At 33.9% G+C, this 26,562-nt stretch overlaps 2 protein-coding genes and 2 long non-coding RNA genes across 4 annotated transcripts; 3 read left to right on the forward strand and 1 right to left on the reverse strand.

The window, feature by feature from the left end:
• The first annotated feature begins 1,088 nt into the window (after positions 1-1,088).
• LOC142229624 (uncharacterized) lies at positions 1,089-2,778 on the forward strand. The gene is made up of 4 exons (XM_075300199.1): positions 1,089-1,323; positions 1,384-1,801; positions 1,869-1,990; positions 2,430-2,778. Exons 1-4 carry the CDS (start codon positions 1,236-1,238, stop codon positions 2,648-2,650), a joined length of 849 nt encoding a protein of 282 aa, XP_075156314.1. The 5' UTR covers positions 1,089-1,235; the 3' UTR covers positions 2,651-2,778.
• Positions 2,779-6,423: 3,645 nt separating this feature from the next.
• On the forward strand, positions 6,424-6,927 carry LOC142232186 (uncharacterized). Its single transcript, XR_012721053.1, has 2 exons — positions 6,424-6,652; positions 6,710-6,927. It is a non-coding gene; the product is annotated as an uncharacterized LOC142232186 (long non-coding RNA).
• A 1,054-nt stretch (positions 6,928-7,981) lies between these two features.
• On the reverse strand, positions 7,982-9,661 carry LOC142229482 (uncharacterized). The gene is made up of 4 exons (XR_012720414.1): positions 9,264-9,661; positions 8,984-9,194; positions 8,557-8,918; positions 7,982-8,492 (listed from the first exon to the last, which is right to left on the reverse strand). It is a non-coding gene; the product is annotated as an uncharacterized LOC142229482 (long non-coding RNA).
• Positions 9,662-10,252: 591 nt separating this feature from the next.
• On the forward strand, positions 10,253-16,630 carry LOC142229636 (mitochondrial import receptor subunit TOM40 homolog 1-like). The gene is made up of 4 exons (XM_075300214.1): positions 10,253-10,588; positions 10,751-11,013; positions 11,081-11,498; positions 16,417-16,630. The coding sequence occupies exons 1-4, from the start codon at positions 10,396-10,398 to the stop codon at positions 16,554-16,556; spliced, it is 1,014 nt and encodes a 337-aa protein (XP_075156329.1). The 5' UTR covers positions 10,253-10,395; the 3' UTR covers positions 16,557-16,630.
• Positions 16,631-26,562: the final 9,932 nt, after the last annotated feature.

Here is a 26,562-nt window from a genome sequence, read left to right on the forward strand (position 1 = left end):
ATTCAAAAAATGTTGGCAGGGTTGTTGGAATCATCTATTCATTTTCTAGTATTTTCCTGAATTTCATTTATGTTCTTTTGTTTGCTTACCGTAATGTTAGTTCTTACTCTCTCTCATAGAATAGCAACCCCTTTGCTTTGTTATTCTGCATTTCATTTCATTTCATCTCATTGTCTATTGTCATTATTGTTGTTGTTGTAGTAATGCGAGCATATATCTATGTGAGTGTGTATGTGTTTGGCAGCCACCAGATGAACAACTTAATGGTCGTAGATCCTTCTAGCATTGTCTAAGAATGTTCTAGCGTTGCCAGAATATTGTAGTGCTACCAGAATGTTCTCGTATTGCCACACCGCCATATATAAAAGCGCTCGCATGCTGCTAACGAGTCAGTCTTAATTAAAGCGTCAAACGAATAACTTCAGTGTGAACGAATTGTAAAGTGAGAAGTCATAGTAAATAAATTGTAGATTGTCGTTATTTAAAAGAACTGTCCCAATAAACACAAACGTTTGAAAAATACTAAAATTCAATAATTTTTCAAACATTTTTTCAAAGGATTAGGGTAATATTCAAGTTGAGAAATTGTTGAGAAAATCGCGTTCTCAACAAAAAACAGACATTACCCTCAACAGTAAAATTCAACACAATAGCAATAATTTCTCAATTGTAATCCTCAAATTGAAATGCATCGCTACTCAATAATTTCTCAAACAGTTTTCAATGTGATAAAAATAAAAAATTAGCATTGTTGCGAATACTTTCAAACCACAATTTGTATGAAAGTCAATCCTACTTCTAACTGAAAGTCAATACTAAATTTCTAGAGATTTTGTAAATTTTATTATTTTTTTCGTTAACAAATATAATAATCTTAAAAATAACATTAATAATATATAAAAATAATAATATAATACCAATCAAAATGTAATTATCTTATTAAACGTATTAATAAATAAAACTATGAATACAACTTTAAATATCTTAAACATTTTTACATGTATAATTCCATTTCCTCCATAATGTTGGTGTCAAATAACTATTAATTAATATCCTGGCAATTTGAAATAATTTGTTCGCGTACTTTTCCAGTAAAAAATATCCAGTAAAAACCAGCAAGAGAGTAAAAACCGTTTTTACTCTCTTTGCTTTGTTTTTGCTCTCTTGCCACAAAAAGTACGCGAACGCCATCCAGTAAAAACTTGCAAATAAAACAGATCAGATGATTGTATTTTATGTTTCAAATACGTAAACCAAGAAAAATGAATAAAAGAAAATTGGACGTAATTTGCTCACCGGGAACATACAAAAGAATTTCTTTCGGTAAGTATGATACAAGAAATAAATAAATTCAAGAAAATGTAACTTTCGGACATTTTACAGATGAGGAATACCAGCAAAATGTGGTGGACGAAATTGCTGGTGATAGTTTTGAGGAAGTAGTTTTCACCCAGAGTGAAGATGACTTTCTTTACCCCCACCAAGAGTTCCACGTTGAAAATGAAGTCATCACTTGCACCAACGACGATGAAGGAACCGGGAAGTCCGTGTGGATTGAGCCAGCAGTAAAATTTTTGATATCCAAAGTGAAAGAATTACGGCCAAAAGTGGGAAAATCGGCCAGCCTAAAAAATAAAAAACAAATGTGGATAAAGATTTCAGAAGAATTGTGTTCACTTGGATACAATTTCAATTCTCAACAAGTGGAAACCAAGTATTTCAGTTTGGAACGGAAATACAAACGCACACAACTTTACAACTCTAAGACTGGTCGGAATAGGCAGACGTGCCCTTATCAAAGGTAAATTAAAAAATGCATGCACATGTTTGTTAAGAATCTAATAGCATTATGTCCTTTCGTTTTGCAGCGAATTGGACGATCTTTTGCAGGAAAAAAAGTCTATAAATCCAGATTTTGTACTCGACAGTGAAGCGGAAGTGTCTTCGGCGGATTTAAAACTCATCGAAGGCCCAAATTTATCTGAAACAGGTACAAAAATTTCGTTTGGAATTTTAAGGGCACGCCTTACACGGAAAAAATCGTCCTATTTCGAAAATAATTCGGTTAATGACGTTTTGTTATTATTTATTCTAATACCTCATTCACATTACAATTTCAAAATCCACTTTTACTAGATTCAACTGTCATTTGCCTTATAAAAAGTAGATTTCAAATCTGAAATGTAGATTTTGAGTGTAATGTGATCCTATAACAAATTTCAATGTCGATACATATTCTTTGCATGCGTCATCATTCTATTGTAATATTTATTGGTAGTAAAACGATACCGTCCAGGACTAATTTGTTTCTCAATTTAGATGTAGATTTATAGATCACAATGCCAGCAAGCCCGTAGCAATACGGACTTGAGTCTTGGGTCCACTTAACCAGGTTTTTCATGTTATAATATTTTTTATATTTTTCGAAGATCCATGTAGTTCATCATCAAGAAAACGGAAAACAGCCCTTCAACAATTCATAGACATGTCTGAAGAACATGCAAAAAAAAGAGAAGAGAGTGATGCAATTCTACAACAAACATTAGAACAAAGTATGAAACAAAGAGAAGAACGTGCCGAACGAAAAGAAGCTCTGGAGAAGAAGAAAGTGGATTTGCTTGAAACCCTAGTGAACATATTGAAAAAATAATTTGTTTATCAATACTTCCAAGATATTTAATTTATCAATTTCTAACTTACAGTTTAGTTAACCAAAATGAACATTTGGTATTTTCACCATATTTCTAAAATTTAAAATACAACATGAAAATTACAAAATATGTTTTATTTAGTGAAATGAAATAGTTTTAAAATAATTTTCAGTGTAAATGAATTTTTTTATTTTTTTCTATTTCGTCTTTGTAATAGAAATATTCACAAAAAATAATTAACAGTGCAAAAAATGTTTCTTTTTATAAAAATAAATAGTATTACTCTATGTGAAATAAATACAGTAATCCCTCGTTTTATTGAAATTTATAGTGAATTTTTAGTAATTTGAGGTCCCTGAATCCAAATCTGCATTTATTTTTTTCTATCAGCTCGATTTTTCGAGATATACCGTTATGGCCAAAATTAAGGCACTTTCGCTACATAAATTGGAATAACTTGAAAACAGTTCAACATATTAAATTAAAAAATCAGAAAATCCCTAACAATGTTCTCTTTTAGCCGTCTTTCCTTGAACGATATCTCCAAAACTACTTGAAAAATTGAAAAACAATGTAAAGACGGCTAAAAGAGAATATTGCTAGGGATTTTCTGATTTTTTTTAATTTAATATGTTGAACTGTTTTCAAGTTATTCCAATTTATATAGCGGAAGTGTCTTAATTTTGAACATAACGGTATATCTCGAAAAATCGAGCTGATAGAAAAAAAAACAAATGCAGATTTGGATTCAGAGTTCTTAAAAACAATATTCATATAAGGTAGATAAAACAAAAAATTTAACGACGTAAATCGAAACAACGTAAACCGAGGCGACGTAAATCGAGGGATTGCTGTATTCTCTAGTCGATATGATTACCTTACTATATTTTTAAATGTAGAACTATAATTAAAAGTTAAATAAATTAAAATTAATTCTTTGTAGTAAGTACATCTTGTATTGATTTTGATATTGCGTTTCGCACGTCATCTCCACGCGAAATGTTGTCGTTATCTGGATAATCATCCATAAAATCTTCTTCCTCTTCCTGGAATGCAGTTGGCTCAAAATGCATACCATCTTCGTTAGCAATGTTATGAAGAACACAGCAGGCTCTTATAAAATGGCAAAGTTTTCTCATTCCTCGCAATTTGCAGTAGTATAACTGCCGGAATCGTTGCTTTAGTATTCCAAATGAGTGTTCAATTTTAATTCTACCAGTACTCAGTTTCATATTGAACTCTTTTTGAGCCTTTCTAAGATGCCCGTTGTCCTTGTAAGGTGTAACGATGTATTTATTGCAAGGATATGCTGAATCACCTAGTAAATAATAATCTGAAAATAAAGAATTAAGGAAAGTCTAAACTTGTAGACATGTCCAACCTCCACAATATGACGGTAACTTGTTATATATTGGTGAATTCTTCAGAACCCAACTATCGTGGCATGATCCAGGATATCCGACAAATACATTTATGAAATTATTGCGTTCATCACATATTCCCTGTAAGCAAACTGTTACGTTCCCTTTTCTATCAATATATTCATCTTTTCCAGATTTTGGTGGGTCAATGACTACATGGGTACCATCAATACAACCTGTAATTGGAAACATTGGATTAATAATTTAAAAACAAAACTGTACAAAGTTCTACCTATAGCTTTTGGTATCATACATTTCTCTGCAAAGTATTTAGATGATTCCTCCTTCTTTTCATCTGACGGCCATCGTATAATTTCTGGACTCAAACTGCTAAAAAACAAAGACACCCTATTTATTATAGCGCTTATTGTTGAAAGGGACATATTGAATCGATCAGACAGATCTCGAAAACTGCAAGATTCAAACCATAAAAAACATAAAACTTGAACATTTGCTGGAATTCGTTTATCGGAACGAAGCATTTCATAGTGGGGCCATTTGGAAAAGAGATTTGTCAGCGATTCATAAATTTCTCGTGAAACTCGAAAGTGGGAACGAAATTCGACGTTATTATATTTTGGAACTGTTTCTTCTATATATGATTTGATTGAATTTCTCCTATTTTTTTCTTGGAATATAGCCATGCCTTTATGGAAGATGTTGCTTTCCCTTCTTAACATGTGTATAATAATTTCATTCTCCTCATCCTCACTCTCCGATGATGATGATTCCATTAAAAGCATTACGGTGGCTAACACAGCAGTTGCAGGTCCTTTAATTATTTTGTATAATTATCTTTGTAATAACTCAAAAAGCTAATGTATTTACCTTGCATTTCTATGGAGTGGGTACCATCCCCAATCGAATGTTCTGTAGTAATTTCCATTTGTCCGGGGTTTTATAACTGGTACTTACAAGTTTTGTTAAAACTTACATTGACCACAGCAAAAAGAGTGTATCTTTAAATAACTTGTTTACAAAATGAACAGCTGATTCTTACAAATGGTAGGTTTTGCAAGATTTTACTGGAGAAAAAATCTCTAGCAAAAACTTGCAAAATATTTAAGCTAGAACTGTCATTTTTTTTCTCTCTCTGACTCTCTTTTGCTGGCTTTTTGATGTAAACGAACGACTTCCAGTAAAAATTTGTGATAATTATCAAAAATTATGGGGTTCTCGAACGGAGCTAATTACGCGCGCAAACATGATTTCAGTGTCGGAATTAATCATCAGCTGTTCATATAAGATGCCCCAATAAACAATAATACCTTTTTTTATCGTACGTTCACATTTGGCTCGAAATCCAGCTTTAAAGCACCGTTCACACTGTACTCTTTATTGGTCGACTTTTTGGGAATTTTATATTAAACGTTGGCAACGATGGTTTGCATAAAATTAACAAAGACAATCTAGTTAATGAGATACTGTCTAAAAATAAGTTCTACAAATAAGAGAACAAATGTCAAGGTGTAGACCATGTCACCATTTCAATGTTCGATTTTATCACTGTATAGTGTCGTTCTAAATTTATATAAAAAAGGCCGGTATGCACCTCTAGCGAAATTTTCGGTAGCAAAAATTTATTTAAGTCTACAACAAAAAAAAAAAAAAAACAGGGCTGTGTACACAAATTTTAAACCAGCTAATCGCTTTTAAAAATTGTTAATATATGTTCCAAATATTCCTCAAATAAATTGTTTATTATTTACAGACCTTTTAAAACTTTTACGCACACAATGATTGTAATAAATTAAATGTTTGCTGCCAAAATATGCTTTTGACAACCCTGTTATTTTCATTAGAGGTGCGTACCAGCTTACGAAATTGAACGCTACCGAAAATTTCGTTAGCATAAATAGCAATGCATTTCTTATGGGAATGAAATTTTTCGCTAGAGGTGCATACCGGCCTAAAGGCAGCTAATAATTTCACTCATGCGTTGCTTTAATGTAGTAACTTGGCGTGGTACAACTTCTCAATAGTGACGGCGCATTTGCGACGATTTTTGGATCGAGTTTTATAAATTTCGGGATTCAGGATTTGAAAATACCGGAATTTTTTCGGGATTCTTTAAATATTTTGAAAAGAACATAACAGTAAATTAAAAAGCTGCCTCAAATAGCTATTTAACAAAAACTAAACACAAAACTAAATTAAAAACTATTTCATATTGCATTCGTACCCAATAAAAGATTTTAAGAATTTTCTTTTATAATTCATCGTTTTAATTAACCTCTCAAAAATATTGTTACGAATTTGATAATTATAGATATAAGTTTATTTAAATTAGTTTCCGTTAATTTAAAGTTTCAAATTGTAACGATCAAATTTCGCTATCACTTCCCTGCCAGCATTTCAAAGTTCCATTTCAACCTCATCGTTACCACAGACTCGTAAATGTCACTTCAACCATCATGAAAAGGTACATCAAAAAGTACATGCAAGTAATTTGCCATCCCTACTGTTAAAAAAGCCATTTTTTTGTGAAACGCCAAGCGCAACCAGCTTGTTATATTTTAATTAAATAAAAACGAAAATAAAGTTCTGAAAACATAGATTATACGCTTAAAATTGTGAAAGGTATATTGGTGAACAATTTGGTGATTTTCCAAATGGAATAAAGTGATTGTTTTTCAGATATTTTACAGACACGCTGCCTCCATGGAATAAAAACACTGGTTGATAGACGCAGCAACATGTAACTCGCTACTTGTAACTCAACATCATCATTAATGCCAAAAATTATGTTAAATGTAATGTGATAGTGGTATTTATAAATGTTATATTTTTAAGAATTTGTAAATGTTTAATCAAATTAATAAATATCTAAACAAACGTGTTTTACTCGACCACAATGATTCTTTTACAACTATCTTAAAATGCAATTTTTCTGATTGTTTGGAGGGTCCCTTATTGGCGTCGTTCTAAATTGATCTATAAAGGCACCTAATAATTGCACTCATGCGAAACATTTTTGTAGTAACTTGGCGTGGTACAACTTCTCAATAGTGACGGCGCTTTTCCGACGAGTTTTTGATGTCGTATATGATTGTTTTCGACGTAGTGGGGATTCTCAAAAGAGTCCCCAAATTCAAAAAATGTTGGCAGGGTTGTTGGAATCATCTATTCATTTTCTAGTATTTTCCTGAATTTCATTTATGTTCTTTTGTTTGCTTACCGTAATGTTAGTTCTTACTCTCTCTCATAGAATAGCAACCCCTTTGCTTTGTTATTCTGCATTTCATTTCATTTCATCTCATTGTCTATTGTCATTATTGTTGTTGTTGTAGTAATGCGAGCATATATCTATGTGAGTGTGTATGTGTTTGGCAGCCACCAGATGAACAACTTAATGGTCGTAGATCCTTCTAGCATTGTCTAAGAATGTTCTAGCGTTGCCAGAATATTGTAGTGCTACCAGAATGTTCTCGTATTGCCACACCGCCATATATAAAAGCGCTCGCATGCTGCTAACGAGTCAGTCTTAATTAAAGCGTCAAACGAATAACTTCAGTGTGAACGAATTGTAAAGTGAGAAGTCATAGTAAATAAATTGTAGATTGTCGTTATTTAAAAGAACTGTCCCAATAAACACAAACGTTTGAAAAATACTAAAATTCAATAATTTTTCAAACATTTTTTCAAAGGATTAGGGTAATATTCAAGTTGAGAAATTGTTGAGAAAATCGCGTTCTCAACAAAAAACAGACATTACCCTCAACAGTAAAATTCAACACAATAGCAATAATTTCTCAATTGTAATCCTCAAATTGAAATGCATCGCTACTCAATAATTTCTCAAACAGTTTTCAATGTGATAAAAATAAAAAATTAGCATTGTTGCGAATACTTTCAAACCACAATTTGTATGAAAGTCAATCCTACTTCTAACTGAAAGTCAATACTAAATTTCTAGAGATTTTGTAAATTTTATTATTTTTTTCGTTAACAAATATAATAATCTTAAAAATAACATTAATAATATATAAAAATAATAATATAATACCAATCAAAATGTAATTATCTTATTAAACGTATTAATAAATAAAACTATGAATACAACTTTAAATATCTTAAACATTTTTACATGTATAATTCCATTTCCTCCATAATGTTGGTGTCAAATAACTATTAATTAATATCCTGGCAATTTGAAATAATTACTATCGAGGAACTTGCTGGCTTGTGTGTTAGAATAGATTCCAGCAAGAGTAAATCACAAAATATCAAACTGATGACGGGATGTAAATTGATGTAATGCACATTTTCATCCAGAAGTTCTTGATATAGGAATTGTTGCACTTTGTTTTAATTGGTTGCACTTTGTAAGTTTTCTGAAAACTTTTCTTTGTTGTTCCCTTCATCGGTTTTTCATCGGCCAACATCTTCCAAGAATATACCATCCAATGATTTTAGTTTTCTGCAAAACAATCGAGTTTTGTGATTTCCATTATGTTTTCATTTCACTTTTTATTTTGACTTACCAATTTGTATTTCTTCCAACTGACTGTACTTCGTGATTTCCTCAAGAACGTTGGTGTTACAAAATTGTTGTTATTAAAATACTGGCAATTTTCAGGAACTTGATGACCAGATAATTGGAATAAATTTGCAGCAATTTCAATTCACAAAATAACAAATTAAACCGATGATGCGATGTAAATTAAACTATCGATGTGATGCGAATTATCATCCAGTAGTTGTTGATATGGAAAAGCATAAATACCAAGTTTTTTTGGTTGCACTTTGATTTATGGAAACTTTCTCTTCTCGATAAGCCACTGTCATTTTTCATCGGCCAGCCTCTTAATGTGTCCAAGAATCAGCATCCAAATATTTTAGTTGTCTGTAAAGAGATTTGATTTTAGTGACTTCCTTAAAGTTTTCATTTCGTGTTTTAATTTTACTTACCAATTATTATAAGCAATTTCAATTGATTATTAAAAAATTTCCACATTTTTGTATTTCTTCCACGAACTTAGTTGTCCAAAGTAGTATTGAAAACCATGTGGTTTTTTCGTTGCATTTCAGGGTAGTGTTTTGTCAAAGTTTTCTCATATTATCTTCAACACCTTTTTAAAGATTTCGTCAACATTTTGGCAAATTGGAAGTAATTCGCAAACTATTTGAAGATGTATTGAAGATGAGCTATTTCAAGTCAAGTTGAATTTATGTTGAAAATTATATTTACCCTCAAACTGAAAAGTTGTTGCATTTGAAAAACGCTAATCCTGTGTTTATTGGGAAAGGTTCAAATTTAATTGCGTCAACTATGAGTTATTGTGAAGTGGATAATTCATCCGAGGAACGCCGATATGAGACCAAAGTTAATAATGGAAGTCAGTCAAATGGATATTCGCCATCTATTAACAAAAACAGTTTATGATGCAGTTTAAAAACTGATGTGCGTGGTATTTTGGGTCTGGAATATGTTATCAAGATACTCAAGTCATCTTTGAACAATTCTCCAGCTATGAATGCGCGAGTTTGTTTGAGATGCATTTGCTATGCAGTGTCATTTGGAGAGCTGCAATCACCATAAACATATGATTTTGACATCTTAAAATTTGGTCGAAATAAAAAACTTGTAATCATATGGCCCCATGATTTAACCTTCTTGTTCAGCCATGGATTTAACCTTCCTGTTCAGCCATGCAAAAATCAAGGCATATTAAAGAGGTAAAGTCATGCAATCAAGTGACTAATATCGACATTCATCTTGTCGAAGGCTTTGTTTACGTTTAGTAGGTTTGTTTACATTCTTTATGTACATAAATATTACAATACAACAAAACTACACATACACAAAATGTCAACTTAAGTGACCTGCCATTTTAGTTTGACTTTCTAAATATCATGGGGTGTACACACGTTTGCCCGTGACTTTACCTTTAATTAATATGCCTTGTGCAAAAATCAAGGCATATTAAACCTTTAATTAATATGCCTTGTGCAAAAATCTTACAAATGAAAATATCATATGAGCGGGCCATGTGTGAAGTTGTACGTCCCCTTTTTGGTAACGTCCTAATAAAAATTTCTTTTTAAATGCGATTGGCAATTCCATGTATGTCACATTGCGCCTGTCAAACTGAACCATTTTTATGAAAGGTTTCCTATTTTCCCTATCGGAGAGAAAACAACATAACGAAAAAATTTTCTGTAAATAGCTAATAAAGGAAATAGAAATACCTTTCAGTCAAAACATTGAAAATAAAACTCCACGTCGGAAAATATTTGTGACTGATAATTGGAGTAAGCCATCAGTTGTGTTGTGAGTGTGTGTAAATATAGCATAGAACGAAGAAATCGTGCACATCGAAATGGGTAATGTTATGGCAGCATCGTCGGCGCCGAGCAGCGCAGCAACTGCTCTGGATAAAGCGGCTAAATCGGGTATTCCTGCCCCACCATCAGCTCCAGCTGGATTTGGCGCTGTGGACACACCTGCACCACTTGCAGATGTTAAATTGGATAATCCCGGCACTGTGGAGGAGTTGCATAAAAAATGTAAAGGTATGTAAATATGCTGCCGATTAGAATCGCACGATGGGGGTTATTGATTCTGCTGATGACATAACCTACAACATGTGCGGAAAACGAATTTCGTGAAAGGAAAAGTGAATGAAACATTTGGAGTTTTATGTAATTTTATGGTTTAACACAAATATCTTGCAGATATCCAAGCAATGACCTTTGAGGGGGCAAAGGTAATGTTAAACAAGGGTCTAAGTAATCACTTCCAGGTTTCGCACACACTCAACCTATGCAGCACACAGCCAAGTGGCTATCGTTTTGGTGCTACTTATGTGGGAACCAAACAATACAGCCCCTCAGAAGCTTTTCCCGTATTACTGGGCGATATAGATCCTTCGGGTAATTTAAATGCCAATGTCATACATCAATTCTCACCTCGCGTTCGTTGTAAATTTGCCTCACAGGTTGGTTGGATTGTGCTACTTAAATCCTTACATATCCCTAATCCTCATATTTGCTGTTTTACTCTAGGTTCAAGAATCAAAAATTACAGCCGCCCAGTTGACTACAGATTATCGTGGCGATGATTTCACTGCCTCTTTAACTGTTGGCAATCCCAATATTTTCAATAATTCTGGTGTCTTTGTGGGTCATTACTTGCAATCGGTAACCAAAAGCATCGCTTTGGGTGCTGAACTGGCGTATCAGTATGGTCCAAATGTTCCCGGTGGTCAAATTGCTGTACTCTCCGCTGTGGGTCGTTATACTGATGGTGATTCGGTATGGTCTGGTACTCTAGGTCCAGGTGGTGTACACCTGTGCTATTATCAAAAAGCTAGTGAACAATTACAACTTGGCGTTGAAGTCGAAACAAGTTTGAGAATGCAAGAGTCTGTTGCTACATTAGGTTATCAAGTGGATTTACCAAAAGCTGATCTCGTTTTCAGAGGTGAGTTAAGGCAGAAAATTTACTGTCAAAGTTTATTAAATAGAAGTGTGCCTATCATGGAATATCTTTTGAAATAATTCCTTGTAATCTGAAATCACGATATTTTCTGATATATTCACATCAATAATATTGTGTGAAGGAACATCACAATGATTAGTTAACAGAAACGTTGTCCATCGAGCCTTTACAATTTTGGAAAATCGACTTTTGAATTTTCCAAAAGTCGACACTTCAGAGCAGAGAAGCCAAATCTTTTAGGCTAGAAATTTAGACAATTGTGGTATAACCTAATGTCTATGGAAATTTCGAAAATCTAAAGATATTGTATAGAACTACTGAGAACAATTTGATTAAAAACTACTTGTAAAGTACATACACGTGTATGGACCTAGTGTCGTCAATGCAACATTTGGTATGACACAATCCAATTTCCCATCTTCTAAAGTTTATTGTCTTTGATCTTAACTTACAGTACCAAATGTGTAAGTATCAGAAACAATTCAATTTTAGTTATTTCAATACGAAATTGTTTGCTCAATTTACCTTAGTGAGTAGATTAAACAACTCAAATCCACTCTATTGCCTATTATGTTATTAAACGTAGAAAAATAACATATCCAAATGCCTAGTAAAGATCTTTATAACCGGCTGGTGAGTCCTTTTCTCCGTCGCTGTCCACAACCCGGATTTTTCCATTCATTTCTATTCATTTATTTCTCTTATATTATAATGACACTATTTTGTATGCAAACATGCAGGACTTCATATCTCTCCGAATTTACTTGGTTCGCAGGAAATCAAGTGTCGACTTAATATCTAAAATAAATTTATTAAAATAGTCCTTATTACTAATATCTAGTAATTTCATAATAATTATTAATACCTAATAATTAATAGTTAATCGAAATCGTTTTTAAAACCGATATGTCTTCAATATCGATATGCCTTTCAAGTTGATCCGTCGGTTCATTCTTGATTTTTCCAGTAATGATTTTTTCAAGGGTTTTGGGGTATGTGTACATATAAGGTCCTTGAAAATGTTCCGTTTCCGCCCATAGGATTGATCCTAGATTCAAAATAATTTAGCCTCCTGTTAACCACAAAGCCACAGCCAAACTTATGTGTTATTTAAGAGTACGAACATTCCATATTTAGATTAGCAATTTAAATAATGGTCGGATTTCATTTCATTTATTTGCTCAATTTTGTAATTTGAAGCCGTAAGGCTGATAGATTACAATAAAACTACAAAAAATATAATATAAATATTTTATGAATAACATAACGACTTAAAATTAAAAGGAAAATAGGTAAATAATGAAAATATTGACCAAAAAATGACAAAAGATTTGTTTTTTATTTTTTTCTTTTTTAATATTTTTATTTTTTTTTTAAACAAATTTCAACGCCTTGTATCACCAAATTAATATCTAAAGTTATTTAAATGCCTTAATAAAATTTACAATAAATCGTAAATCGGATCATGGTGTGTACGCTGTCGCTACGTTACGGGGACGAGGCCCTAACTGTCGGAAGGGGCGTTCGAAAAATTTATAAATCTATGTTAATTATAAGTTTATGCATTTGTATGTAACGCCAAGAAGGAGTAATCATAGACCCATCTTTTAGTATACCGATCGGCTTAGAATTAAATTCTGAGTCGATTTAGCGATGTCCGTCTGTCTGTCTGTTGATGTATTTTTGTGTGCAAAGGCCAGCTCGCAGTTTATTTATTTATTTCATATTTATTTATTCCTTTATTGTAATATAAAGCCTTCAAGGCCAATAACATTATTACAAATAATTAACCCTCTAATGCCCCAATTTTTGGCCAGCTGATTAAATTTTCAAAGTTAACGACACGAAAGCAAGAAAAGTAAACAAGAAACATTTATACGGTAAAATTCAGTATATGCTGCAAAGCCTCTTGAACAGTTTCAACTAAGTTTTCTTTTTATTTTACCCATTTTTTTGTCTTAAGGTGTGTTTTACAAAGCTTCCTTACAAAATGAAGGCCGGGCTTGGGCATTAGCCCGATCGTCCTCAAATTTGGCATAGGGTCCTTTTTCGGCTCAAAGACGATCCCTATTGATTCGGTTCAGATTTTGATATAGCTTATTATAACCGATTCTGTTCATAAATGACGTATTTATCAACCGATCTTCTTCCAATTTAGTATAATCGAATATTTTGTGAATCTCGTAAATTTTGCAAAATATTAGTCCAATCGGTTCAGATTCAAATATAGCTCTCATATATATCTGTCGTCCGATTTACAGATATGACCACGGTAGATAAAAATTTTCCTCCGATTTACTTAAAATTGTGCACAGAAAATGGAAATAACATTTTTACTATGCATGCCAAATTTAGTTGAGATTGGTTCAGATTTAGATATTGATGCCATATATATCTTTCATCCGATACGAACTTATATGGCCCCAGAGGTCAAAATTTCACGCCGATTTACTTAAAGTTTTGCACAGAGAGTAGGACTAGGTTAGGTTAGGTGGCAGCCCGATGTATCAGGCTCACTTAGACTATTCAGTCCATTGTGATACCACATTGGTGAACTTCTCTCTTATCACTGAGTGCTGCCCGATTCCATGTTAAGCTCAATGACAAGGGTCCTCCTTTTTATAGACGAGTCCGAACGGCGTTCCACATTGCAGTGAAACCACTTAGAGAAGTTTTGAAAACCCTCAGAAATGTCACCAGCATTACTGAGGTGTGATAATCCACCGCTGAAAAACTTTTTTGGTGTTCGATCGATGCATACACTACCTTGTGTATGCAAGGCGGGCATGCTAACCATTGAACCACGGTGGCTCCCAGAGTAGACTAACATTCATGCAGCACATGCCAAATTTGGTTAAAATCGGTTCAAATTTAGAAATAACTCCCATATATATCTTTCGCCCGATTTAGATTCATATGACAATGAAGGCCAAATTTTCATTTCGAAAATTTTGATGTGTTGCACTGAGAGTTCAATTACAATTTTAGCCATGTGTGCCAAATGTTATCAAAATCGGCTCGGAATTAGACAAAGCCTCCATATATGTTTTTCCGATTTTAGCAAATATGGCCAAAATACCTACCTGTTTGTCGATAAGTCGCAAAAATTATTCAAATATACCCATACTCTAAGTCGTATATATCGACCTATAAATCGAAAACGAAGATTTGCGAAATTTTATGCAATTTAAATATTTCCAATATTTTTTTACTAACTTGTGGTCGGTCCGGTCATCAACCAATTTAAATTTTGAGTCTATAACAGGTTGCCTGATAAGACCCCGGTCTGACACATGGATGGCGTCGCTAGTATTAAATGCATATTATTTTTATATAGTGCCAACCTTCAAATGATTCGTGTAAAAATTTGACGTCTGTAAGTCAATTAGTTTGTGAGATAGAGCGTCTTTTGTGAAGCAACTTTTGTTATTGTGAAAAAAAATGGAAAAAAGGAATTTCGTGTTTTGATAAAATACTGTTTTCTGAAGGAAAAAAAAATACGGTGGAAGCAAAAACTTGGCTTGATAATGAGTTTCAGGACTCTGCCCCAGGGAAATCAACAATAATTGATTGGTATGCAAAATTCAAGCGTGGTGAAATGAGCACGGAGGACGGTGAACGCAGTGGACGCCCGAAAGAGGTGGTTACCGACGAAAACATCAAAAAAATTCACAAAATGATTTTGAAAGACCGTAAAATGAAGTTGATTGAGATAGCAGAGGCCTTAAAGATATCAAAGGAACGTGTTGGTCATATCATTCATCAATATTTGGATATGCGGCAGCTCTGTGTAAAATGGGTGCCGCGCGAGCTCACATTTGAAAAAACAACGTGTTGATGATTGCAGCTGTTAACTCGTAATACACCCGAGTTTTTCCGTCGATATGTGACAATGGATGAAACATGGCTCCATCACTACAATCCTAAGTCCAATCGACAATCGGCTGAGTGGATAGCGACCGGTGAACCGTCTCCGAAGCGTGGAAAGACTCAAAAGTCCGCTGGCAAAGTAATGGCCTCTGTTTTTTGGGATGCGCTTGGAATAATTTTTATCGATTATCTTGAGAAGGGAAAAACCATCAACAGTGACTATTATATGGCGTTATTGGAGCGTTTGAAGGTCGAAATCGCGACAAAACGGCCCCATATGAAGAAGAAAAAAGTGTTGTTCCACCAAGACAACGCACCGTGCCACAAGTCATTGAGAACGATGGCAAAAATTCATGAATTGGGCTTCGAATTGCTTCTCCACCCACCGTATTCTCCAGATCTGGCCCCCAGCGACCTTTTCTTGTTCTCAGACCTCAAAAGGATCGCCGAAACTGAGGCCTATTTTGAGGCAAAACGGAAGGAGGACTTCCAAAATGGCATCAAAAAATTGGAAGGTCGTTATAATCGTTGTATCGCTCTTGAAGGGAACTATGTTGAATAATAAAAAGGAATTTTGACAAAAAATGTGTTTTTCTTTGTCAGACCGGGGACTTTATCAGCCAACCTGTTATCGACCTATAAATCGAAAACGAAGATTTGCGAAATTTTAGGCAATTTAAATATTTTCAATATTTTTTTACTAACATTGTAGTCGATCCCGGTCATCAACCAATTTAAATTTTGAGTCTATACATTTTGTGAAAGTTTAAACAAAATGTTGTCCAAATCGGTCCATATTTAAATATTTGTATATGGGAATATAAACCTTTATATAGTTACTAACAAATTTGAAGGTGTTAAGATAATACCAAAAATATTGATATACATAGTGGTGAAGGGTATAATATAGTCGGCCCCGCCCGACTTTAGACTTTCCTTACTTGTTTTAGATTAGATTAATTTTAGAATATTTTCAAATTGTTTAACAGTATACACATTACATATAATTTTAATTTTTATTAATTTTCAGGTTCGTTTGACACCAATTGGAATGTGTGTGGTGTATTAGAGAAGCGATTGCAACCATTGCCATTTTCATTTGCATTAAGTGGACGTTTGAATCATACCAAAAATCAATTTAGATTAGGCTGTGGACTTATTATTGGTTAAACTACCTGAGAACAAACAAACCAATAGGGATTATGGTTAAAATTTTAATAAAACTAAACAAACCAACACAAAAACTGATGTGAAACAGTAATTAATTCAAAGGAAACATAAACATTTAGATAACAAAAACAAATAAATGACATTGCTTCCCAAAAGAACACAAAAAGTAAACAAAATCTGACAAAAAAAAAACAAACGTAATTAAGATCAATAGAAATAATAATTTTGGCAGAAATCTTTATGGGAAAGAAATACACATACAAAAAAAGGGATTATTTCGCCATTTTCTTTCCACTTAGTATACCTAATGCTACATCTATTCCGTTTCCTTTAGATACTAGCCACATACTTTCCATGTATGACTTTTGCTGTTTGGAAAACGAAATAACGCATCTAACTATGTTCAGCCATCAACACCGCCAATATATTTTTTTTATTAATTTTTTTATTTCTTTTATAAATTGTAGGATCATATTTGAGGAACTTATGAGTTCCATTTCATAAGAACTGTCAAGTAAATGTTATATACATATATATTTTATGCATATATGACATTGCATTTGTTTAGGTTTAACGTTTTTTTAGGTGGTCCGCAAAACCTTCGCTGAATAAAATCTATTTAACATTGCAAAAGGCTTTCTGCAATGATTTATTCATCATTGAAACTTCTTTTTTGCTTTTTATGGAAATTTTGTTATCCATTATTAATTGTTGGTTTTCTATAATGAATTACTAATCCGTAAAAGCTTTAATGGTTCCTTAATTTTTGTTTTTATTAGTTTACTGAATATTTGTTCTTTATACATATATAGGTTTCCATGCCAAGAACAAATTAAAAATATAATTTTAAACTCCCACACTCTCACCATACCACCAAACCCTAATTACAGAAACAAAGAATTGAAATTTGATTTCATAAATATTATAAATTAACTTTGACCCTTTAAAAGTGAATTGATTCGATATCGAAAAAAGGAACTTTTTAAAAATTGTTTATAGATTCCACAGAATTAACTGTTCCATTTTTTTTTTAATTATGGTACTAAATATCACAAAATTCTTAATTTAGGTTTTCTATATAAACATTTCAAGTTTTCTTTATCGTTTGCTGCTGTACTACAGAAATTTTAATTATTTCATTTATAGTTATTAAGTTATTATTATAACATAGTTACATCAATCGGAAGTAGTTTTAATTCAATATTAATTATAAATGAACATTTAAAACCCAAAATAAAGAGTTTTGTTGACCAAGAAATTGTTTTCTTACAATCGATTAGTTTTTCGTATACAAAGTTGACTTTTGACTTTATATTGTTAAAAAAAGTAGAAAGTAAATTACTGAAAGGAACCGAACCTACGTGTCTTTATAGCCTCTTGGAATTGTGTGTATTATCAGATTTTTCGGGGTATATATAAGGCATATACGAGGGCAGTTCGGAAGCTTCTTAGTCTAGCACAAAAAGCACGGTATAAACAGAAAAAAGTTAAGTTCAATTTTGTTTCGATCTGGCAATTCCTTCATATAGAAGCAGGTGTTCAAAAAAGACGCATCCGCAATTTTTTTACAATGGAAAAATTAGAAATGCGTGCAGTTATTAAATATTTACATAAAAAAGGTTTATTGGGACAAGAAATTCATAATGATATGGTGAATGTGTTAGGTGAAAGTGCTTCTTCATATGCAACCTATAATTTAAACGTGGTCGTACAAGCATTGAAGATGAACCACGTAGTGGACGTCCAAAAACAGCGACACCAACATAAATTGTAGCCAAAGTGCAAGATATGGTATTAAATGATCGACGAATAAAAGTGCGTGAAATTGCTAATATCATGGGCATCTCAAATGATCGAGTCCATTTAATTTTGCATGAAGAACTACTGATGAAAAAGCTTTCTGCAAGATGGGTGCCGCATTTGATAACAGTCGATGAAAAACGCATAAGAATGAACATTTCTCAAGCTTGTTTGTATCGCATAAGATAAGTGACGTTTCATAACTGCTGATGAGACATGGATCCACCACTATACACCAGAGACAAAAGAACAATCCAAACAATGGACTGAAGCTGGAGGAAGTGTCCCAAAGAAGGCAAAAACAATTCAATTGGCTGGTAAGGTTATGGCAACGGTTTTTTGGGACTTCAAAGGTATTTTATTGATTGACTATCTGCAAAATGGTAAAACAATAAATTCAGAGTACTATTGCAACCTTTTGGATCAATTAAATGTACAAATTCGAGAAAAACGTCCTGGCTTACAACACAAAAAAAAAATAATTTTTCATCAAGACAAAGCACCAGCGCACAAGAGTGTTTTAACAATGACTAAAATTAACGAAATAAAGTACGAGTTGCTTGACCACCCAACTTATTCTCCTGATTTAGCTCCCAGTGACTTACTTGTTCCCAAATCTAAAAAAATTCCTTGATGGCGTTTTACCTCTAATGAACACGCAATTACAGTGGTAAACCACTATTTTGAAGACCTTGAGGAAAACTATTTTAATCAAGGGATAGAATTGCTAGAAAAGCGTTGGACTAAGTGTATTGAAGGGAGCCACCGTGGTGCAATGGTTAGCATGCCCGCCTTGCATACACAAGGTCGTGGGTTCGATTCCTGCTTCGACCGAACACCACAAAGTTTTTCAGCGGTGGATTATCCCACCTCAGTAATGCTGGTGACATTTCTGAGGGTTTCAAAGCTTCTCTAAGTGGTTTCACTGCAATGTGCAACGCCGTTTGGACTCGGCTATAAAAAGGAGGACCCTTGTCATTGAGCTTAACATGGAATCGGGCAGCACTCAGTGATAAGAGAGAAGTTCACCACTATGGTATCACAATGGAATGAATAGTCTAAGTGAGCCTGATATATCGGGCTGCCACCTAACCTAAGTGTATTGAAGTTTCAGGAGATTATATTGAAAAATAAAAATATTTTTGAAAAACTAACTATTCTCTTTCATTGATAGGCTAAGAAGTTTCCGAACCGCCCTCGTAGTTAGACAAAGAAAGTTGATTTTTTGTCTAATTGTCCTTGCAAATAAAAACCCGAAGACAATAAAATCAAAAAAAATCGTATTGAAAGAGGATGTGTTTTAGACTTTTATGCTACAGCTCATCAATAATTGAAAAAGTCGAAAATTTCACTTGTTCAATTTGCAGTCGCAGTCTGCTGCTGTTATATTTTTATAATTCATGGTCCAGTGAACAACAATTCGTAAAAGTTTTAAAATTGTACCAAAGGTATTTTCACATGCCCTTCAGTTCGTGGAACTGGTCCCAAATTGGTCGTTTCACTTGTCCTTTATAACCGGTACAGGTCATTTAATCGGTTAGGTCACCGGTGAAATTAACATGGAGTTGTCATTGACCCCTACATAGATACCTACAAACCAATCCTTTGTCCGGTTGTTTTCAACCCATCAATTAACCAGTTCAAATAGACATGTTAGAGAGACAGTTCTTCTTCTGAATGAAGAAATCTAAAAAAAAACAAATTTTCCACCAATTTTACTTCTTATTGTTATCAATGTTTTTATACCCTCCACTATAGGATGAGGGGTATATTAACTTTGTCATTCCGTTTGTAACACATCGAAATATTGCTCGAAGACCCCATAAAGTATATATATTCTGGGTCGTGGTGAAATTCTGAGTCGATCTGAGCATGTCCGTCCGTCCGTCCGTCCGTCTGTTGAAATCACGCTAACTTCCGAACGAAACAAGCTATCGACTTGAAACTTGGCACAAGTAGTTGTTATTGATGCAGGTCGGATGGTATTACAAATGGGCCATATCGGTCCACTTTTACGTATAGCCCCAATATAAACGGACCCCCAAATTTGGCTTGCGAGGCCTCTAAGAGAAGCAAATTTTCTCCAATCTCCAATCCAATACATGGTGTTAGTATATGGTCTCTAACAACCATGCAAAAATTGGTCCACATCGGTCCATAATTATATATAGCCCCCATATAAACCGATCCCCTGATTTGGCTTGCGAGGCCTCTAAGAGAAGCAAATTTCATCCGATCCGGCTGAAATTTGGTACATGGTGTTAGTATATGGTCTCTAACAACCATGCAAAAATTGGTCCACATCGGTCCATAATTATATAAACATATAAACCGATCCCCAGATTTGACCTCCAGAGCCCCTTGGAAGAGCAAAATTCTTCCCATTCGGTATATATTTGTTACGTGATGTTAGTATATGGTATCCAGCAACCATGCAGGAATTGGTTCCTATCAGCCCATAATTATATATAGCTCCCATATAAATCGATCCCCAGATTTGACCTCGGGTACCTTTTGTAGAAGCAAAATTCATCCGATCTGCTTGAAATTTGGTACGTGGTGATCGTATATGATATTTAACAACCATGCCAAAAGTGGTCCATATCAGTCCATAATCATATATAGCCCCATATAAACCGATCCCGAGATTTCGTTGCGGAGCCTCTTGGAGGAGCAAATTTCATCCGAGTGAGTTGAAATTTGGTACATTGTGCTAGTATGTGGTCGTTAACAACCATGCCTAACTAGGTCCATATCGGTCTATAGTTATATATATCCCTCAGATAAATCGGTTTCCAATCACATAAAAATTGGTCCATATCAAGTTCATAATTGTATATAGCCCCCATATAAGCGACCCCCATATTTCAATTCTGGCTCTCTACGTACCGTGCAAAAAGTCCATATCGATTCGTAATTATTTGTAGACTTACCTATACATAACTTTTTTGTCTAATATATACCACGTATGGACTAACTCACAATTTAGAAAACGATGTTAAGAAGTTTTAAGAAACCACAACCCAAGTAATTCGATTGTGGATGACAGTCTTTCGTAGAAGTTTCTACGCAATCCATGGTGGAGGGTACATAAGATTTGGCCTGGCCGAACTTACGGCCGTATATACTTGTTTATTTTTATTTTCTTATTATCTAATTTTTACAATTTGAAAAACTTTGTCGCTCCGACCAGGGGTTGAACTTGGGTTTACTGGTACCATAACAGAATGCCTTAACATACTCAGCGAACGCCATTGAACACATAGATACATTTAAACCGGTTAGGGGATAGATTCATTGTGTTCTAAGGACAAATGCATGAAGTGGCTACCAACCGGCAACCGGTATAAAAATCTAATTGCTTGGAAATAGGGATCAATTTCCACCAATAAACTGAAGGGGTAGTGCCTGTTTCTGTACACACATGTATTGCTTTCGTGAGGTTCACGCTAAAGAGGTATTCCCGACCTCACAGGCCTGAAAAATGAACACGAACATTTTTTCTCTGTGGGCCAAGTGTTCGAATATCGTATGCAAGCAAAGTTAGAAGATTTTTAACTAAATAAATAAAAGATTTCAAAACTTTAATATTTTTTTGTTTAAATATTTTTTGCACCTTTTATTGAACAAAAATATTTGCATATGCCACAAAATACTATTTTAAAATAAACATCTAAAATGTTAACAAAATCTTCTTCTGAGCCGGTGTAGGTTAGGTTAGGTTAGGTTATGTGGCAGCCCGATGTATCAGGCTCACTTAGACTATTCAGTCCATTGTGATACCACAGTGGTGAACTTCTCTCTTATCACTAAGTGCTGCCCGATTCCATGTTAAGCTCAATGACAAGGGTCCTCCTTTTTATAGCCGAGTCCGAACGGCGTTCCACATTGCAGTGAAACCACTTAGAGAAGCTTTGAAACACTCAGAAATGTCATCAGCATTACTGAGGTGGGATAATCCACCGCTGGAAAACTTTTTGTTGTTCGGTCGAAGCAGGAATCGAACCCACGACATTGTGTATGCAAGGCGGGCATGCTAACCATTGCACCACGGTGGCTCCCGGTGTATATGTTTAGGGATTGTTTTTACTGTTTATTCTATTATACAGTAAGCTTCGATGTATCACAATGGAATGAATAGTCTAAGTGAGCCTGAAATTTAATCGGGCTGCCATTTTAACCTAAGCTTAGAGGTAGAAAAGATTTATAGTTTTTGTCTGTAAATAAAATGCATTTGCAGAAAAAATCTGCTGTTTACATTTTTCGGATCAGAAGTCCCAAAAAGTGTTCTCACGTGAGAGCCAGAACAACTAGAGGTTTGAGAGGTGTTATGAATGTGTGTTGTGTGGTGTACATTGCCTACCTTAAATATGGATTTTAGACCCAATAAAATATATACAGATGGACTAAGAATCACCTCCTCACAATCTAGCCCTTGGTGTCTGTCCATTTATTTGTTGTTCGTAAGATTATGGTCGCAATTATTAACTGATTTCGATGAAATTTGAAATTTTAACTCGGAATTTATATATGACACCATCGTTCAATTTTGCAACATATCTTGAATTTGAAAAATATCAGTTTTATCGGCTCAGATTTAGATAAAACTGCCATGAATAAATAGGGTTATCTGCCAAAGTTTTTTAATAATACCCCGTAATACTAATTTAGTAGGAATGGTTTTGGGTATTAGTCGGCCCGTCCGACTTTCTATTTTACTCACTTGTTTTTTTTTTCTGTCCTCCCAAAAGCTCTTAATTATGATGAGTAAACATTTTGTTTGATGTTATACCTTAAATTGAGAAACATTGAGATTTTTGAGCAAATACAAAAGAAGACTTTCCCACAGCGCGACGTGGTGATGGGTCTTCGTTTTTTTTGGAATTCACAAGCTGTTATCAACATCTACTTCCTGGCGAAGATCAAAACTGAATTGCATCATTAGCAAAAAAAAGTACTCTCACTCTCTATGATAAAGTACCGAGTCACGCCCACCCTAGCCATTTTTGGCACTATGGCTCTATAATTTAATAATTTTTGATTATTTTAGTTAAGTGAACTAAAAACACAAAATTCATAGTTTGGTACGATTTTTGGTATTTCTCATCTAGTCATCCTATTAGAGATTTTATTTCCTTTGATTGGTCTCTAACACAGGGTGATTATGAATACCTAAGGTTTGTGTATTAGATAAACGTTTATATATACACCCTGTTCAATACATTAACTACCCTGTATTGAACGATTGGAATTGATTTAAAATAATTTCTCAAACAAAAAGTAAATAAAACTATTTCAAAAGGGAAAATAATCGTATTTCGTTTATATCACTTAATTAGGATACGTTTAAGAAATTTTTAAATTTCTTCTAAGGGGCGTTAGGTCAAATATTTCTCAAAAATATTTGAATCTTTTCAAAAAATTTTATTACAAAGTAAATGTCCGTTAATTTTTGTACGCTTAATTTGTCTGGCGATATAAAAGAAACTCGTGTCAACAGTATTTCGGAAAAAGAACTACTCTACCTCCACCATAGGATGGGGGTATATTAACTTTGTCATTCCGTTTGTAACACATCGAAATATTGGTCTAAGACCCCATAAAATGTATATATTCTGGGTCGTGGTAAAGTTCTGAGTCGATCTAAGCATGCCCGTCCGTCCGTCTGTTTAAATCACACAAACTTCGAAAACAACTATCGACTTGAAACTTGGTATGAGTAGTTGTTATTGATGTAGGTCGGATGGTATTGCAAATAGGCCATATTGGACCACTTTTACGTATAACCCCCATATCCGACGCCTAGATTTGGCTTGCTGAGACTCTTAGAGAAGCAAATTTCATCCGATACGGTTGAATTTTTGTACATGGTGTTAGTATATGATCTCTAACAACCATGCCCAATAAACACAAGCATTTCAGAAATGCTTATATTCAATACGCTTTCAAACACATTTTCACAGAATTAGCTTAGAATTGAATTTGAAAAATTGTTGTGAAAATCGCGCTCTCAACAAAAAAACAGACATTACCCTCAACAGTAGAATTCAACACGTTAGCAACAATTTCTCAACATAGTAACAACATTTCAAACTAAATTTCATTTTAATGCATCAAACCTATTGGAAAATTTGTTGAAGGTAAGCAATTTGCAAGGCCATTTGAATTAATGTTGAAGATGGGATTCACTATCAAATTGATATGGTGTTATCTATGAAAAATTCTCATCCTTGTGTTTGTTGGGTGCAAAAATTGATAATGTCAATAATTATTACAGTTTTTACTTTCATCCTTTCGATTTCATGAACCACACCGACATTTGTATTTAATGAATTTGGTCGATGTAATCAATATAATTATCTATGCTATCCTTAAATATTATCCACTTATTTGTAATTCACCAATTAGTGAAGGCGTTGTGTTAAGTGCTTTAATGTTCTCATAGAAAAGAAACATCATCGTTTCTCTTTTTGTTTTTTTTTTGCTCAAGCACATTTCTTAAGCACTCTCGTTAGTATTTCGTAATAGTCTGCAATATTTATCCACTTGAAGAAAATCACTACTTATTCGCCATTTTAAACCGCTGCCAAGAGACAGACAAACGGATAAAGCTCCCACACCCCATCGACTTGAAGATGGACTTTTAGTGTGTTCTTCTAAATTTAATGAGTTTTAGAGTGGCGGCCGCACTTTCACCGCCTGCAATGCCTTTCGCCAACTAACCTCTATCTCATTCATCCATAAAGCACTGGTAGTTAGTAATTACTTTTCTTAAGTATAAAATCCTTAACTTTAGCTACTTAACATGTTAATTACTTTGCTTAGTTGCGTCATGCTATTCTTGTGGTTTTCCGTCTTTTTTTAATAAAGATTTTCTTTTTATTTTGTTTTAGCATTATCTCTCTTATAACTTCTACCATTAGGATAGGGGTTATAACAAGTGAGTCATTTACTTTGTAACATATTGAAATATCGGTTTTGGGCTATTTTATTAACCCTTATACTACCCAACATATTTGGTCGTATTTTTCATCACCGAATTTCTTAATTTTGGATTATAATTAAAAGTTCTTACTACTCAGCATGAATTCAGCATATGTTACCAATTAATACACTGAGTGATAGAAATTATTAATTATATTCGAACAGTAAGATATGCGGTGTTGAAAAGTATGATATGGGTCATCAAATGACCCCAACGTAGTATAAGGGTTAATAGTATAAATATTCTTGATCGAGTTGTAGTTCAAAAACCATTTAAGGATTAGAGTTGAATCCGTGAGTGAAAGCAATATTTTCACCTAATTCCTTCTCTGCGTGCAGTAGGATATAAAATGTGCTACTGCGATGAAGATCCATTGGTTCAATATGTATTAAGCCACCAAAGAAAAACACTTTGGAAAATGCGTACTCTCAGAAAAAATTACCCCCTCTATTTCACAAAAGCCAATTTAAATTTATTTTAGTTCATGGAATTATTATGTTTTGAAAAAATTTCCTTTACTCTAATAAATTTTTGTGTACGTCTGTCAAAAGAAACAAAAAAAAAACGGGAAAAATTATATACAAATAAAGCATAAAGATTTACTAAATTCGTATTTCTCATAAAATTGTTCACTATTTCTTTAAATTTGTAAATTTTACTACAAATGCGATAATCTTGAACTTCGTATGGCACTAAAGACATTCTTGCAATTTTGAACTCCATTTTTATACCCTGCACCATAGGATGGGGGTATACTAACTTTGTCATTCCGTTTGTAACACATCGAAATATTGCTCGAAGACCCCATAAAGTATATATATTCTGGGTCGTGGTGAAATTCTGAGTCGATCTGAGCATGTCCGTCCGTCCGTCTGTTGAAATCACGCTAACTTCCGAACGAAACAAGCTATCGACTTGAAACTTGGCACAAGTAGTTGTTATTGATGTAGGTCGGATGGTATTCCAAATGGGCCACTCTTACGTATAGCCCCCATATAAACGGACCATCAAATTTGGCTTGCCGATCCACTACGAGAAGCAAATTTCATCCGATTCGGCTGATATTTGGTACATGGTGTTAGTATATGGTCTCTAACAACCATGCAAAAATTGGTCCACGTCGGTCCATAATTATGTATAGCCCCCATATAAACCGATCCCCAGATTTGACCTCCGGATCCTCGTGGAAGAGCAAAATTCAACCGATTCGGTTGAAATTTG

Source organism: Haematobia irritans, chromosome 3 (genome assembly GCF_050003625.1).
Source record: "Haematobia irritans isolate KBUSLIRL chromosome 3, ASM5000362v1, whole genome shotgun sequence".
Taxonomy (NCBI): domain Eukaryota; kingdom Metazoa; phylum Arthropoda; class Insecta; order Diptera; family Muscidae; genus Haematobia; species Haematobia irritans.